Here is a 15,000-nt window from a genome sequence, read left to right on the forward strand (position 1 = left end):
TGGTAGGCAAAATAGACATAAGTGTAAAATGTTCAAAATGTAAGCTGATCACACAGAATGGTGATCATTGTAGAATCTTTACTTTATAAGCATTCAAGTCCATTTGACCTGGAAAAAACAGGTTTTATTATTTACTGATATTATAAATGGTCAAAATTGTTTCAAAACAATCTCCTGGCTTTCAAAGAGACATTGCCAAGAGATGGATTCATTTCAATTATACAACACCTTCTAACAGACAAATTTGCTGCGGTCTCCGACATCTGGACATGCTTCAACAAGAACTGTGCTGAGAGTTTCACTCCAGGAAAACACATGACCATAGATGAACAACTGTTCCCTACCATGGTTTGTTGTCCATTCACACAGTATATCGCAACCAAGCCAGACAAATTTGGGATCAAGTTCTGGATGGCCACGGATTTTTTTTTTTTGGAGACCAAATATGTCTGCAATGCATCTCCTTACTTGGGAAAGTACCCCAGTCGCCCAGGGTCCAGCTTGCGCAGTGAAGCACAAGCGATATGCTACTGCACTGGACATTCCAATGTCCTCCTCTACCCACACAGTGCCGTCTTTTGTCGTCTGGCTCAGACAGGGCTTCCCAGTACCATGGTGCATCTTCTGTGGAGGCATGTTGGGTTCTTGTTCTCAAAATTCACTTTTGGTGTTATAATTCATTGATGGCCAATGAAAATGAAATGACATCATTTTATTCTGTATGTGTAAGAACATGTCAAAAGCCATGGACCATAACTTCACTCAGCTTATGACATTTGTCTACAAACATACGTTGGAGACTGAAATTTTTCAAAAGTTTTCATTTTATTCATGTATTAGCAACTTTTCATTCTTTCCCAAGTAAGGGATGTCTCATAAACACTCCTCTTCATGTCTTATACACACTCCTACTGTTCCAAATACACTCCTCATGTCTCATACACACTCCTCTGCTAGGCAAAGGCATAGCAAAAGTGTATCAAAAGGCATAATGAAATGCAATGCACAATTTGTGTGTGTGTGTGTGGTGTGTGAGTGTGTGTTTTGGGTGCGTGTGTTAGTGGACATTTTGTGTGTGCATTTTTGTGTCTGTATGTATGTTCATTGCGCTGAAAAGGGCAAAAGTGTGACCAATTGCCCCACTAAATGTGGCCGGGTCAAATTGACCCGGGAGGACAAGATTAATTTTACTTGCAAAGTTCATAATTTGGAACAATCTTGGTAAATTTCAGGCAAATATGTGGAACGAAACCCAAGTTATGACACATTAAACTTTCCAGATGAGTCAAATAGACCACAGGTCTGCACAAGGGTTATATAAATATGATATGTACTATGGCAATGACAAACCTTAGCACACAATTTTTTTATATAAATTAAACAGACTATTTTGTATAGATAGGCCTTGAAGGTTTCCGCCACAGACAGAGGTTTGGCCTGCCTTGGATCTGAGCTACTCTGAGTGAACCAATGCAAATGAGCCAGGCCTCACAGGTGATGGGGGAGTTTGCGCAACAAAAGGAGGAGAACAATGGAGCTGTAGGGGTGCTGGTAGGTGTGAGGTCCAGGGATTTTACGCAAAATTGCGCAGGTTTAGCAAAGCTAGTGATAAAACAGTTCAGCACAAGCCCAGACATTTTTAGGGACATGATTGAGGACAATGTCCCGTCCAGAGACAATCTGTTTCGTGTTGAGCTTTTGTTCAAACCGACCATCGAAATTACCCTCTCTAATGAATATGTTTGTTTTCATTGGTTGTTGCGTTAAATCTTACCCAGATACAATAGTGCCATTTTCTGATTGGCTGTTGTGTAGCCTCTTTTTTTTTGATTGGCTGATAAGTGTCAGGCTCGACTAAGAACCGAGACGCGCTTGATTCCTGCCCGTTTCCATAGCCACGGCGGTGCGGACTGATACGTTTTGGGCGCTGCGGCTTATTAAATATATGATAAATGGTCCAAAAGTTTTTCTGCGTGAGAAATACGACGTGTGGTGGGAGAGCGTGAGAAAACACCGACATGAGTGATTGTCACTCTGAATGTGTGACACTCGACGACCCTGAAGAAGTATCACAAACTTGAGTAATTACTATAATCCTACAAGTTCTCCTTAAGGCAGAGCTACAACATTAACCCTATTTTATGTCTGATGGCATTTATTTAGCTTTCTGATCACCAATAAATTTCTGTTTGTATAATTAGCCGCTACGCAGAACCGCGAGCACAATGAAAGTAGACTGGATTAAAAAGAAATCTTACTATTAAAATGTTTCCGTAAAACAACAAACCTGAAGCTTTTACTTTAGTTTAGAGACATAAAGCAGCTGGACTCTGGCTACTATTAGCAGTTAGGTGCTAATTAGACTGCTAGCTTATTAGACTGCTAGCAGAAGAAGTGCTAATTGAACTGTTAGGGGGTTAAATTTGAAGCTTTATGTTATGTTGAGTTGAGCAAACACACACACACACACACACACACACACACACACACACACACACACACACACAGAATTCCCTTCATTCCACTGGCATGTGAACACTGAGCTCCAGGTGAAACACCTGCATGCTGCACATTCAGAGATACTCGATGGGTGCCGTGGCTCCGTGCCGACTCTCGGCGAAACACATGTTCCTCGTAAATCTCACACGCAGATCGGACGTGTCCCAATCCGACTCATAAATGTATCATGATGCATTGTGGATCTGATCACTACTCAGCTTGAAGGGATTCACATTGGTTAGCTCTGAAACACACAGATCAGTCTGATCCCTCTCTCAAAGCTCTGTCTGATTTCTTTCCTAAAGCTCAGTCTAATCTCTCTTTCTCTCAAAGCTCAGTCTGATTTCTTTCCTGGAGCTCAATCTAATCTCTCTTTCTCTCAAAGCTCAGTCTGATTTCTTTCCTGGAGCTCAATCTAATCTCTCTTTCTCTCAAAGCTCAGTCTGATTTCTTTCCTGGAGCTCAATCTAATCTCTTTTTCTCTCAAAGCTCAGTCTGATTTCTTTCCTGGAGCTCAGTCTAATCTCTCTTTCTCTCAAAGCTCAGTCTGATTTCTTTCCTAAAGCTCAGTCTAATCTCTCTTTCTCTCAAAGCTCAGTCTGATTTCTTTCCTAAAGCTCAGTCTAATCTCTCTTTCTCTCAAAGCTCAGTCTGATTTCTTTCCTGGAGCTCAGTCTGATTTCTCTTTATAACCCCTAGCTGAGATCAATCTGATATTTTGTCCCTCGAAGCTCAGTCTGATCTCTTTCTGACAAGTCTGTCTGATCTCTCTTTCTATCTCAAAGTTTAATCTATTTTACTTAATCTAAACTGTCTGATCATTTTACTACTAGTCTGACATCTCTTCCAAAGCTTGGTCTGATCTCACCATATGTGTCTGCTCAATCTGATCTCTGCTGGTCAGTCTGATCTTTTTCTCACTGTTTCATTAACCACAAACAGCAAACAAGGCTAAAGATCGGATCCTGCTAGTCTACAACTGTCTCCGAGTGCTGTGAGTCCATGTCATATTATTTGTCCAACGTCTGATTGCTGTGGTTTGATGGAATGTGGCTAGTGGGGACCTTTATAACTGCACCACCTACCCCTTTACCCCCATCCCCACCCGCTGGGGATATTCTTTCATCTAATTCCCTGCCATTCTTTTACATGTCAGAAAGAATTTCTCATCTCTCTCTCTCTCTCTCTCTCTCTCTCTCTCTCTTTTGCTCTCTCTCTCTTTCTCTCTCTCTCTCTCTCTCTCTTTCTCTCTCTCTCTTTCACGCTTTCTCTCTCTCTCTCTCTCTTTCTCCCTCTCTCTCTCTCGCTCTCTCTCTCTTTCACGGTCTCTCTCTCTCTCTCTCTTTCTCCCTCTCTCTCTTTCTCCAGGAATGTGAATTTTGAATATTTCAGAATGATTCTTTTTATTTAGTGACTCACAGGAATATTTTCCTTGTTGTTAAAAATTGAACCCGACTTCTTCGACGACATAACAGAGACATTCGCTCGTCTTCAGCCAGGAATCGACCGATTCTTTTTAGATTTAGGTGGAGAAATCCCTGTTGAGGTCAAGTTCTGGTCATTTTTTATCAAATGAAATAGAACTTCAGGACTTGTTAGTGAAACGTAATACAGTTCTGTGGGAAAGAACTTAATAATTGAACAAGGTTTCATTACAAATAGACTTTAATAAGCACAATAGTATCGGACCTAAAATAGAACCCTGAGGTACGCCGTGTGTTACCGCTCCACTCAAACCCTCTGAACAGCGATTTTTTTTCCTAACAACTCTGCGATGCAAAGAAATACTTAAAGAGTGATGTATACACACTTCTACACACTCCTACACTTCCTTTCCTCACACTAATGCCTGCATGCCATCCTCCTGGCCTGTGGCAGTGTAATGACAGGGCTCATGTTGACTTTTTTCCCAACCCATAATCGAGAAGTCGTGTTTGAAAGCAGCTTCAGTTCCCCCATTAACACACCTGGCTCAAAGACAGCGGCTAGTTTAAACACAATCATGTTGCGCTCGCTTAACAAACCGCAAGTTGATCTGCCTGTGTTATGGGTATTTAAGCTCATACGGTAGATTCTGCTGACAATTACCAGTTTGGAAAGATGGATCGCTCCTCAGTGCCAGGCTCCGTGGGTTTCATCAGCCGTGTCTTATGTAAGAAATAAAGCACAAGGTGCTGAGCTGTTTAAAATGATCATCCTCTTTTCTCTGGTGTGTTTTAAGCCAAAGCAAAATTGCCAATGATTACAGTTTTTTTTCATTTATTAATGAAGCTAACATTATGCTTTTTATCCACAATGTTTTCACTCACGTTATAGCAGCTACTGTAGAAATTGGTCTCCCTCATCAACCACTTTCTTTTCTCTCTCTTGGAAAAAAAAATCATTTTGAAGACATCAGTATTGTAAAGATAAAGTTTTACCACTGACTGTTACACAGCACTCACACTGGAGACTCTTTCTGTATATTACATCAACATCTCTTCAAAGAAATCTTCACCAAGTCAACGAGTACAAAAAAATGATAGCTGATGCTATAAAAACGATAACATTAGAACGAGCGCATGCATATATACGTGTAACAGTAAAAGGACTTCTGAGGTGCACTGAACACACACACACACACACACACACACACACACACACACACACACACACACACAGCCTTGCCCCGAGGGTGCGTTTCCTTTTAATAAAGTGTTTCTTCCTCCAAATCAGAAACAGGTCCTGAACTGCAGAATAGAGGAAACCATCATACTGTAAGCAGAAACTCGTTGTCTCTGAGACAAGCATAAATACCAGGTGGGACAAATAACAGGTCCAAAACTAAACCCCATTCAGAACATGATGCAATATTTTGGCAGTCGCTCATTTTTACAATCCGTGTTCAGCACGGAAAATATTCAGAGCAATTACACGGATCAACACCGGAGACACCGAGACGAAGCATGGAGAAGAAACATGAACTAATTAAACAGAAATGTAGAGTTAGTGAATGAGTGAGAGAGTGAATGAGTGAATGAGGGGGTGAGTGAGTGAGTAAATGAGTGAGTGAGAGTGTGAATGAATGAGTGAGTGACTGAATTAGTAAGAGAGTGAGTGAGTGAGTGAGTGAGTGAGTGAGTGAGTGAGTGAGTGAACGAGCGAGTGAGTGAGTGAGTGAATAAGAGAGAGCGAGTGAGTGAATGAGTGAGTGAGTGAGTGAGTGAATAAGAGAGAGCGAGTGAGTGAGTGAGTGAGTGAGTGAGTGAGTGAGTGAGTGAGTGAGTGAGTGAATAAGAGAGAGAGTGAGTGAGTGAGTGAATAAGAGAGAGTGAGTGAGCGAGTGACTGAACGAGCGAGTGAGTAAGTGAACAAATGAGTGAACATGTGAGAAAGTGAATGAGTGATAGATTGAGTGACTGAATGAGGGAGGGAGGGAGTGAATGAGTGAGAGAGAGAATGAGTGAGTGAGTGAGTGAATGAGTGAGTTAGTGAGTGAGGGAGGAAGGAAACGAGTGAGTGAGTGAGTGAGTGAGTGAGTGAGTGAGTGAGTGAGTGAGTGAGTGAGTGAGTGAGTGAGTGAGTGAGTGAGTGAGTGAATAAGAGAGAGAGTGAGTGGGAGAGTGAGTGAGTGAGTGAATAAGAGAGAGAGAGTGAGTGAGTGAGTGAGTGAGTGAGTGAGTGAGTGAGTGAGTGAGTAAGTGAGTGAGCGAGCAAGTGAGTGAGTGAGTGAGTGAATAAGAGAGAGAGAGTGAGTGAGTGAGTGAGTGAGTGAGTGAGTGAGTGAGTGAATAAGAGAGAGCGAGTGAGTGAGTGAGTGAGTAAGCAAGCATGAGTGAGTGAATGAGTGAGTGAGTGAGTGAGTGAGTGAGTGAGTGAGTGAGTGAGTGAGTGAATAAGAGAGAGTGAGTGAGTGAGTGAGTGAGTGAGTGAGTGAGTGAGTGAGTGAGTGAATAAGAGAGAGTGAGTGAGTGAGTGAGTGAGTAAGCAAGCATGAGTGAGTGAATGAGTGAGTGAGTGAGTAATGAATGAATAAATGAACAAATTATAGAAACAATAAGATTAAGCTCTAACTAAGTTAAGTCCCTAAAACACAAAACTGAACTGAACCTAAATCCAAACTATTGCACATTATTTCTACACAATTCCCTTCTATTCACTAAGCCACACAACACCCAGGTGCATGCTGGGTAAAAGTAGAACTGCTGTCCCTTACTGTATTAATCAACACCCAGGTGCATGCTGGGTAAAAGTAGAACTGCTGTCCCTTACTGTATTAATCAACACCCAGGTGCATGCTGGGTAAAAGTAGAACTGCTGTCCCTTACTGTATTACCCGCTGCCTCTCTGGGCCCCTGACACCCTGAAACCTTTTTGATGTTAGAGTAAAAAACAAAAACCCTACACGCTGCTTATCCAGCAGAAACGGCTTCATGTGCGTTTAAGGTGTCATTAAATCCGAGCCGATACACGAGAACAGAAAGCGCCGTAAAAACTCACAGCAGGTTCCAGCAGCTACTGAAGGGTTTCTTCACCACAGGAGGCCTGCCGTAAACATGACTGCTACTGTACACACTTTACTAAACATCCACAGCTCCAGGAAAGAAACGTACTCTCGGTTACGCAATCAACGGTTAAACCCCAGATAACATTTTATTCAGAATAAAGAGTACAGCTGGAGAATTGGTTCTTACTTCATTTCTTTCAGAGACCTTCTTTTATTCACTGCGTTCTTCCCATTTTCGTGTTCTTGCACATTTCCACATCACTGATTTAACCAGCAACAAATTCTTAAACCCGAATGAAATATACCCAGATTTTGGAATCTTTACACCGATATCGCCGTGTAAGGCTGAAGAAAGTCGATGTGTTAATTGGAACACTTTCATACATTCGTTCATTCATCACTAAGTGTTCTTCAGTAAGTTACTGATCAGGGTGGTGAAGGATCCTAAATCTGGAGACAATCCCAGCAACACTGAGCGTGAGGTGGTCCATCTAAGGACAGGTAGCACAAACGGACGTTCACACACTCGTTCACACTTTAGAGAATCCTGCACGTGGGTGGAAACCAGAGAACATGTAGGAAACCCATACAGACACAGGGAGAACATGTGAAGCTCCAAACAGACAAGAATCATTTATATATAATTATAATAATATACAATGAGATAATATTAATATTCATTCATTCTCTACCGCTTATCTCAGGCGTCATCGGGCCTCGAGGCAGGATACACCCTGGATGGAGTTCCGACCCATCGCAGGGCACAGACACACTCTCATTCACTCACACACACACTACGGACAATTTTCCAGAGATGCCGATTAACCTACCATGCATGTCTTTGGACCAGGGGGAGGAAACCGGAGTACCCGGAGGAAACCCCCGAGGCACGGGGAGAACATGCAAACTCCACACACACAAGGTGGAGGTGGGAATCGACCCCCCAACCCTAAAGGTGTGGGGCGAACATGCTAACCACTAAGCCACCATGCCCCCCTAATAGGAATATGTTTTACTAATAATTATAATAATAACCGACTCCCTATTTTTTTTTTTCACTTTAAAGTGCAGTGTGTGCTCCCAGAAAGTCTAAAACCCTGTTGTGAACTGCAGCAGTCTCTCTCACTCACGCTGACAGTAAACACTGTGTTCATTGTAGCCTGTGTGTGTGTGTGTGTGTGTGTGTGTGTGTGTGTGTGTGTGTGTGTGTGTGTGTGTGTGTGTGTGTGTGTGTGTGTGTGTGTGTGTGTGTGTGAATCACAGCTCTCACCATATGGCCATGCGCTCTTTGGGGTACTCCAGGCGGTCGATGCAGCCCAAGAAGTGCGGCAGGCTGTGAGCAGAGTTCCGAGCCAACACCGCGATCATCACCCGCGGCTTCAGCACCGCAGACTCCGGACGCACCGGATCCAGATCCTCATCCACAGGCACACACATGAGCGCGCACAAGAGCGCGCACAGCACACCGACTCTCAGCGCGCACGGCACGGCCAACATGACTGCAGGAGCCTGGTTACTACAGCGGAGCTCTGTGCAGACAGACAGGGAGAGAGAGAGAGAGAGAGAGAGAGAGAATATAAGAGAGCCTGTGTGTCTATTTACCTCTCCATGCGCGCGTCTCCTCCCTCCTCCCCCCCTTTTCCCCTCTTACCTACTTTCACACCTCTTTCCAGTAGGAATGAAGATCTCTACTGCGTTTAGCATCAATACACTCAATAAATTAATGTTTTAAGAAGCAGCCAACTGCAGTTTCATTGTTAGGATAGAAAAGAAAAGCGCAACGTTAAAATACACAAGGTGTTAGACGTGGCCACGCCCACAGCGAACAGCTGCCTCCACGCCACGCCCCTTTACAGCTGTGAAATATTTAGGCCACCCCCACCCCACCCCCGACAAAGAATTATTATGTAAAAATGTACCATTAGGCTATAATGAATTGTTTAATTATTTTTTTCTCCAAATGTGTTTGTTACATTTTAGGTTGTCGTATGTTTACAAACCGTCCTTTCTTTTAATAAAGATATTTATTCACTTTATACAGCTGTTTATTTTTTTTAGGTTGTTATATTAAATACATACAATTAAATAAATAATCAGCAAATTTGTTTTATAATTAGGTTGTAATAAACAACAAACAAAAACAAACAAATAAATGACAACATGACAACTGTTTCAATCAATAATGTTATTCTTTAAAGTAATAATAATAATAATAATAATACGAAGAAGAACATTAGTGAACTGTTGGAATCTGTCATGCTTTAATGTACCAAAAACTAACCAAACAAACAAACAAACAAATAAATAAAATGTTTAAAAACGCTTTTTTATTTTGCATTTTAATGACAGGTCAGGTCCGTAGCCAGCCTATTGAAAGGGGGGGGGTTATTTTTTCAAAAGGTGGAACTTTTTGCAGTTTTTCTCCTCCCTTTGTATTAAATTGTGAGGTTCAATACTTCATTATGGTGACCTTTTATGCACTAATTTGTGCTGGATTAGTTTGTCTTCTGGTATCTTAACGAGCATGCTTTTTGATGCACCTAAATTATTTACTGCATTGTTGTCAAATTGCTTCCACGTGTACCACCTTTGTCAGTCCATACACAGTTCATAAGTTTAAAGACCACACTAACAACAGGATAGATTTAATGCACTTTACTGAAGTATTAATAATAATTATTATTTTCATCATCATTTCTTGACTCTCTGTCAATGCCTGAGAAACATTTCCATTGGCTTCAGTCTGCCGGTTTTGGCCAATCACAAGTCGATATTGCACAGCCAATATCACTGAATACAATAAGTTTTGTTATTATAATTACGCTACGTTTATATGGATATTATATTGGAGACTACTGAATGAATAAAATAGAAAAATACTTCGTGTTTCGTTCGACCCCCCCCCCCCGCCCCCGCCTGCAGGAAAGGGTTAAAAAACAACGTTTGATTGTTGGCTTCAGACAGACTGACAGCGCCCTCTGCTGGTCAAACAATTTCTCGTTTGTCCAGGAGGAGGGTTTGGACCATGTGCTCCAGACATTTCCTGATGATTAACACATCAGGACTTTTACTAAATGAACTCATATACACATTTTTATCAGAAACAATGTTCGTTATAACCTATTAATAATCTATAAATGTCATTAATTATAAACATTATTGTTATTGTATTAATGTAAAGCCAAAGTGACTTACAGCTGTTCTTTTCTATCTGTATTTTGATCTGCTTCACTAACATCTGGGTTGCAAAACTCACATCTCAGTTAATATTTGGTTTAACAACAACAACAACAACAACATGCAAGAAATCTTTCGGAAAGCAATAATGTTTTATCTACGTATTTGCCCAAAGCCGGGTCGAAATATTTCCGCTGTTTAGAACAAAAAAAGGGGGGTTTTATGATGGAAAAATGGTACTGAGTCATGCCAAGAAGGAACCTGACGTCTCTGTGTCTGAGTCTGATTCAGACCCTGCTCTCATACCTTCAAACACCCACACACACTTTCTCTCTCTCAAACACACATGGTTTGAAGCGAAGACGTCATCGTCTGGTTCTTAACCTGATGTCAGATCAGTTAATGGCGCTCATGCTGAGTATTTTCCTCCAGGAGTCCAGGAATACCAGCTGAATCGACTGAGTTGCATCAGAAAAAGTGTAAGTTTAGAATGAATGCAACAATGAGGTCAAAAGGGCAAATGTAAAGCTGTCTGGTACAGTACTACATATGAGCGTGGGAATGGTTATCGCAGGGCACACACACACTCTCATTCACTCACACACACACTACGGACAATTTTCCAGAGATGCCAATCAACCTACCATGCATGTCTTTGGACCGGGGGAGGAAACCGGAGTACCCGGAGGAAACCCCCGAGGCACAGGGAGAACATGCAAACTCCACACACACAAGGCGGAGGCGGGAATCGAACCCCCGACCCTGGAGGTGTGAGGCTAACCACTAAGTAGGCCCCGCTCTTGCTTACGTTACAGCAGCTACAGACAACTATGGTTCCTTCGTTGGCTTAGTTGTACTCTCTCCACCTAAAAGATGGGAAAAAACACACAGATTGGAGCAGCTTTCATCGAAATTTAAACTTATTAACTTTATTCATCTCCAGGTGGAAATTCAGTGTCAGTGTCAGACACAAGAGAAGCGCAACAAGCAATTACACAACATGACGTTATGTGATGTGACGTGATGCACATTTATTAATCCCTTTAGGGGGATTAAAGTTGGAACAGCCTCACAAGTGAGAGAAGTAACACAGTACATATTCTAATTTATATCATCCTCTAATAAGAGGCCAGATATTGTGCAATAAAGGAAAAAACACACACTATGATATATTTATTGCACTGTATAAAAAAATAAAACGTTCTAGTAACATTATATATTGATTGATTGGTTGGTTGATTAATTAACTCCTGAGGGACTCCTAAGAGTCTGAAGGCTGAGAAATGAAGCTCTTACTGAGCTCCTCTACGTTCCTGATTGCAGCAGACTGAAAAGGGCATAAAGTCCATGATGATTTTCACAGCACCGGATCTGACGTGGCATGGTGAAGATGTTCTGCAGAGACAGGAGATCAGATCCGGAGATGAGCTCGGCTAGACACGTCGTCTCCGCGTGGCTTTGTGGTCGTATGTTGTGCTGTTTCTGCACCAGGCTTTGATCCACCGAGCCAGTGACCGTTCTTTATCATCGGTGTAGGACATTTTTACAATCGCTGCAGAGACCATGAACTTCTTCATTTGTCTTAGATGTACAAGCTCTGTCTGGATTTATTCACCTGAGCTTACATGTGATGAGTCCTGATCATATACAGACACTGTACATGGTGTAGGATGGAATGAAGAAGGTCAGGAGATAAACATTAACTATGTGCCAGTGAAAAGCAGAAGTGGTTTAGTGCTTTAAATCAAAAGTGCCGTTGAATTGTCTAAAGCAGATATGACACGGTTCCTCTAAAATGTCTGTTCTTGTTGTTTCGGATCGGTGGTGATTTATTTCACTTTTGTATTATAACAGCAGCTCTGAATTACAGGTTAAGGGTAAATAATTGACCTTGGGGTGATAACCGAAACTTTGATCTTCCTCTCAAAAGTCCACTGTCGATTATTTTCCTAAAACAGCACGACGCAGAGTGGCTTAACCCTCACAAATTGTTTGCTTATAGTTTCAGGATTGTATAGGTATACATACTTTTATGAGAGAGAGAGAGAGAGAGAGAGAGAGAGAGAGAGAGAGAGAGAGAGAGAGAGAGAGAGAGAGAGAGAAATCTAACAGCCAATTTGTATGTTGTGTACTACTTCCATGATGGTGCAGATAAAGTGGCTGCAGTACCGCAGTTGGAGCAGCAGGCGGCGCTTAGCGGTCATTAAGGCATCAGAGGCTCCTACCTAAAGCCACCAGACAAACCATCAAATCAAATGAATTTACACTGACACTGAATGTCGTCTGAGGAATGACACATGGATGTACAAGGCTGTAAGCTGTAACCATCAGCACCGTGATTTCTCATCTCTCACTCTGGAAGCAAAGGAGAAAAGTCAAACTGAGGCAGGAAGTGAGGAAGAGGATGCTGCCAAACTCACTGATGCATTTATATGTGTCACTCAGAAGAGTGTGGAAATGTGAAGCCACCTCACAGAGTGATAATGATGTCTCACACACACACACACACACACACACACACACACACACACACACAGGTACACAAAATATACACAAATCCACAGAGAGAGAGAGAGCGTGAGAGAGACAGAGAGAAAGAGAGAGAGACAGAGAGAGAGAGACAGAGAGAGACAGAAATATATATAGAGAGAGACAGAGAGATACAGAAATATAGAGAGAGACAGAGAGACAGAAATATAGAGAGAGACAGAGAGACAGAAAGATAGAGAGAGACAGAGAGAGAGACAGATAGAGAGAAAGATATATAGAGAGACAGAAAGATAGAGAGAGACATAGAGAGAGAGAGAGAGAGACATAGAGAGAGAGACCGAAAGAGAGAGAGACAGACAGAGAGAGAGACAGAGAAAACAGTTCTTCATTTTTCATATTTATTAAAAAAAATATTGGAAAATAACATCATTCCCAAAATTGGAGCAGATTTAGAGATAAAGAGAACAGATGAACGGAGCAGGACGGAGTCACACTGCCCCAAGTACATACACACCACCCTGTGTGTGTGTGTGTGTGTGTGTGGGTGTGTGTGTGTGTGTCAGGCTACTATAAAACACCATACACAATGCAGGGCAGATCGGTTGCCAGATTGACATTTTTCCGTAAATGAAACATTCTCTCAAAGCAACTCAAACCTGTACACTGAATGTAAATTCTGTTTATATCGACACTGGGGAATAAAAACATCCAGCATTTCCCAGATCCACACGATTAAAAACAGCTGAGGAGGTGGAAATGTGCCCAACCTGGAAAACACCAGAATAATGCAAAACACCAGCAGTTTATAAGTGAATAAATAAATAAAAAGCATACTGTGAAGGTTGAGATTATTAGGTTTAGTTGTTTTCTCTTCTTTGATTGGTTGAGAGCACAGACAGGGGGCGGGGCTTGTTCCTGGGTCTCTCGTACCGCGATCGTTTCAGTTCTATCGCGAGGGTTAAACGACGTCTGTTGTCACCTTGCATAGCCACAGAAACGTCCGATCAGAAACCTCACGTTATGTGCCTTGTTCGGTCACAGAACGGCTTGTAAACGGTAGCTACGACGTTAAAAATGACGTCCAACGGTGACAGAAAACAGGTTCAGGACGAACTGACGTCACGTAAACGAGTAAACACGAGGCTCTGATCTTAAAATAATTTGCTCTTCAGAAGGTTTAAAACACCAAGAAAGCTTTACATAGCAACGTTTTTTCTCTCAGTCGAGACGAGCCGTGATTTAAAGCGGTCGCACGCTGGATTTATCTAATCAGGGTTTCTGAGACGGAAATATGTAAATAAGTAGTAGTTTAATCCAGGGTTTAGAAAAGTGTGAACAGTGTGAAACCCACAGGAACGGATAAGGAGGTTCTGTAGTTGGCCGAGAGAACCCTCGGAGAGAGATGATCTATTTGAATTCTCGGGTGAGGTGGGTGCCATTACTTTTGGGGTTTTATCTATACACGTCGAGACGTTTCGAACGGGGTTTTTGATCGGATCGTTATCAGCCGTAGGTTATACGGATCGTCTGGTTTATTCGAGAGTCCCTCTGGAGTGTTTCGGCTGTTGCTATAGCAACGATGGCGTTTGTACAAACGTGTACATGCTGTTAGAGGAAAGTCATCGACACCGTCTGACCAATCAGGTTCGAGAACTCTGGGGGAGGGCGGAGTTACGTCAGAACCCGCAAGTGTAGTTAAAGTCAGAATTATTAGCAGGTAGCCCGTGAGTGTGTGCGTGTGTGTGTGTTAGAAAGGATTATAGGCAAGAAATACTACAGTCAGTGTGTGTGTGTGTGTGTGTGTGTGTGTGTGTTTGAAAGAAGTATAAGCAAGAAATACTACAGACAGTGTGTGTGTGTGCTCAGTGAGAATAAAGTGATTTGATATGTAATATGTTTTGACGTGTGTGTGTGTGTGTGTGTGTGTGTGTGTGTGTGTGTGTGTGTGAAGGGTGTATACGAGGTCAATGTGTTCCTGCCCGTTACATCTTTAATCTGAAGAGGGCGCTGTGCTATAATATGAGCCAAAAAACAATAAAACAAAAAAATAAACAACAAAGAAATAATAATAGAAATAAAAAACTGCACAGATAAAAAATGTCCTTCAAAAGGCAGGAGTTCGCAATTTCCCATCTGTCATATCTCTCTTAATAAAATATCTCTTCTGTTTTACTTTACATATCAAACACACACACACACACACACACACACACACACACACACACACACACACTTCTCTGTTGTGTCCTTTCGTCCCATGCTTTCTGCCCGAGGACACTAAAAACATCCTGTTTCTCATTTCATTTCATTGTCTCTCACAGTCGAGGAGGAAGTTGTGCATCCATAAC

The 15,000-nt window shown here is 42.0% G+C and overlaps 2 protein-coding genes across 3 annotated transcripts in view; both read right to left on the bottom strand.

Annotated features, from left to right (window-relative positions):
• The window catches only part of colgalt2b (collagen beta(1-O)galactosyltransferase 2b), a 36,600-nt gene extending 27,823 nt beyond the window's left edge, over positions 1 to 8,777 (bottom strand). Inside the window, exons 1-2 of the mRNA XM_047799930.1 lie at positions 8,641 to 8,777; positions 8,256 to 8,514 (exon numbers count right to left, since the gene is read on the bottom strand). Coding sequence (XP_047655886.1) covers positions 8,256 to 8,514; positions 8,641 to 8,689 — 308 coding nt within the window. The 5' untranslated portion in view covers positions 8,690 to 8,777. The remainder of the gene's footprint in view (positions 1 to 8,255; positions 8,515 to 8,640) is intronic.
• A 5,778-nt stretch (positions 8,778 to 14,555) lies between these two features.
• zgc:92140 (uncharacterized protein LOC447854 homolog) overlaps positions 14,556 to 15,000 on the bottom strand; it is a 31,224-nt gene continuing 30,779 nt past the window's right edge. For both annotated transcript variants that reach the window (XM_027160662.2, XM_027160663.2), the window contains exon 6: positions 14,556 to 15,000. This exon is cut by the window's right edge and continues 368 nt beyond it. The gene's annotated coding sequence lies outside the window, so the exon portion shown is untranslated.

Source organism: Tachysurus fulvidraco, chromosome 14, assembly GCF_022655615.1.
Source record: "Tachysurus fulvidraco isolate hzauxx_2018 chromosome 14, HZAU_PFXX_2.0, whole genome shotgun sequence".
Taxonomy (NCBI): domain Eukaryota; kingdom Metazoa; phylum Chordata; class Actinopteri; order Siluriformes; family Bagridae; genus Tachysurus; species Tachysurus fulvidraco.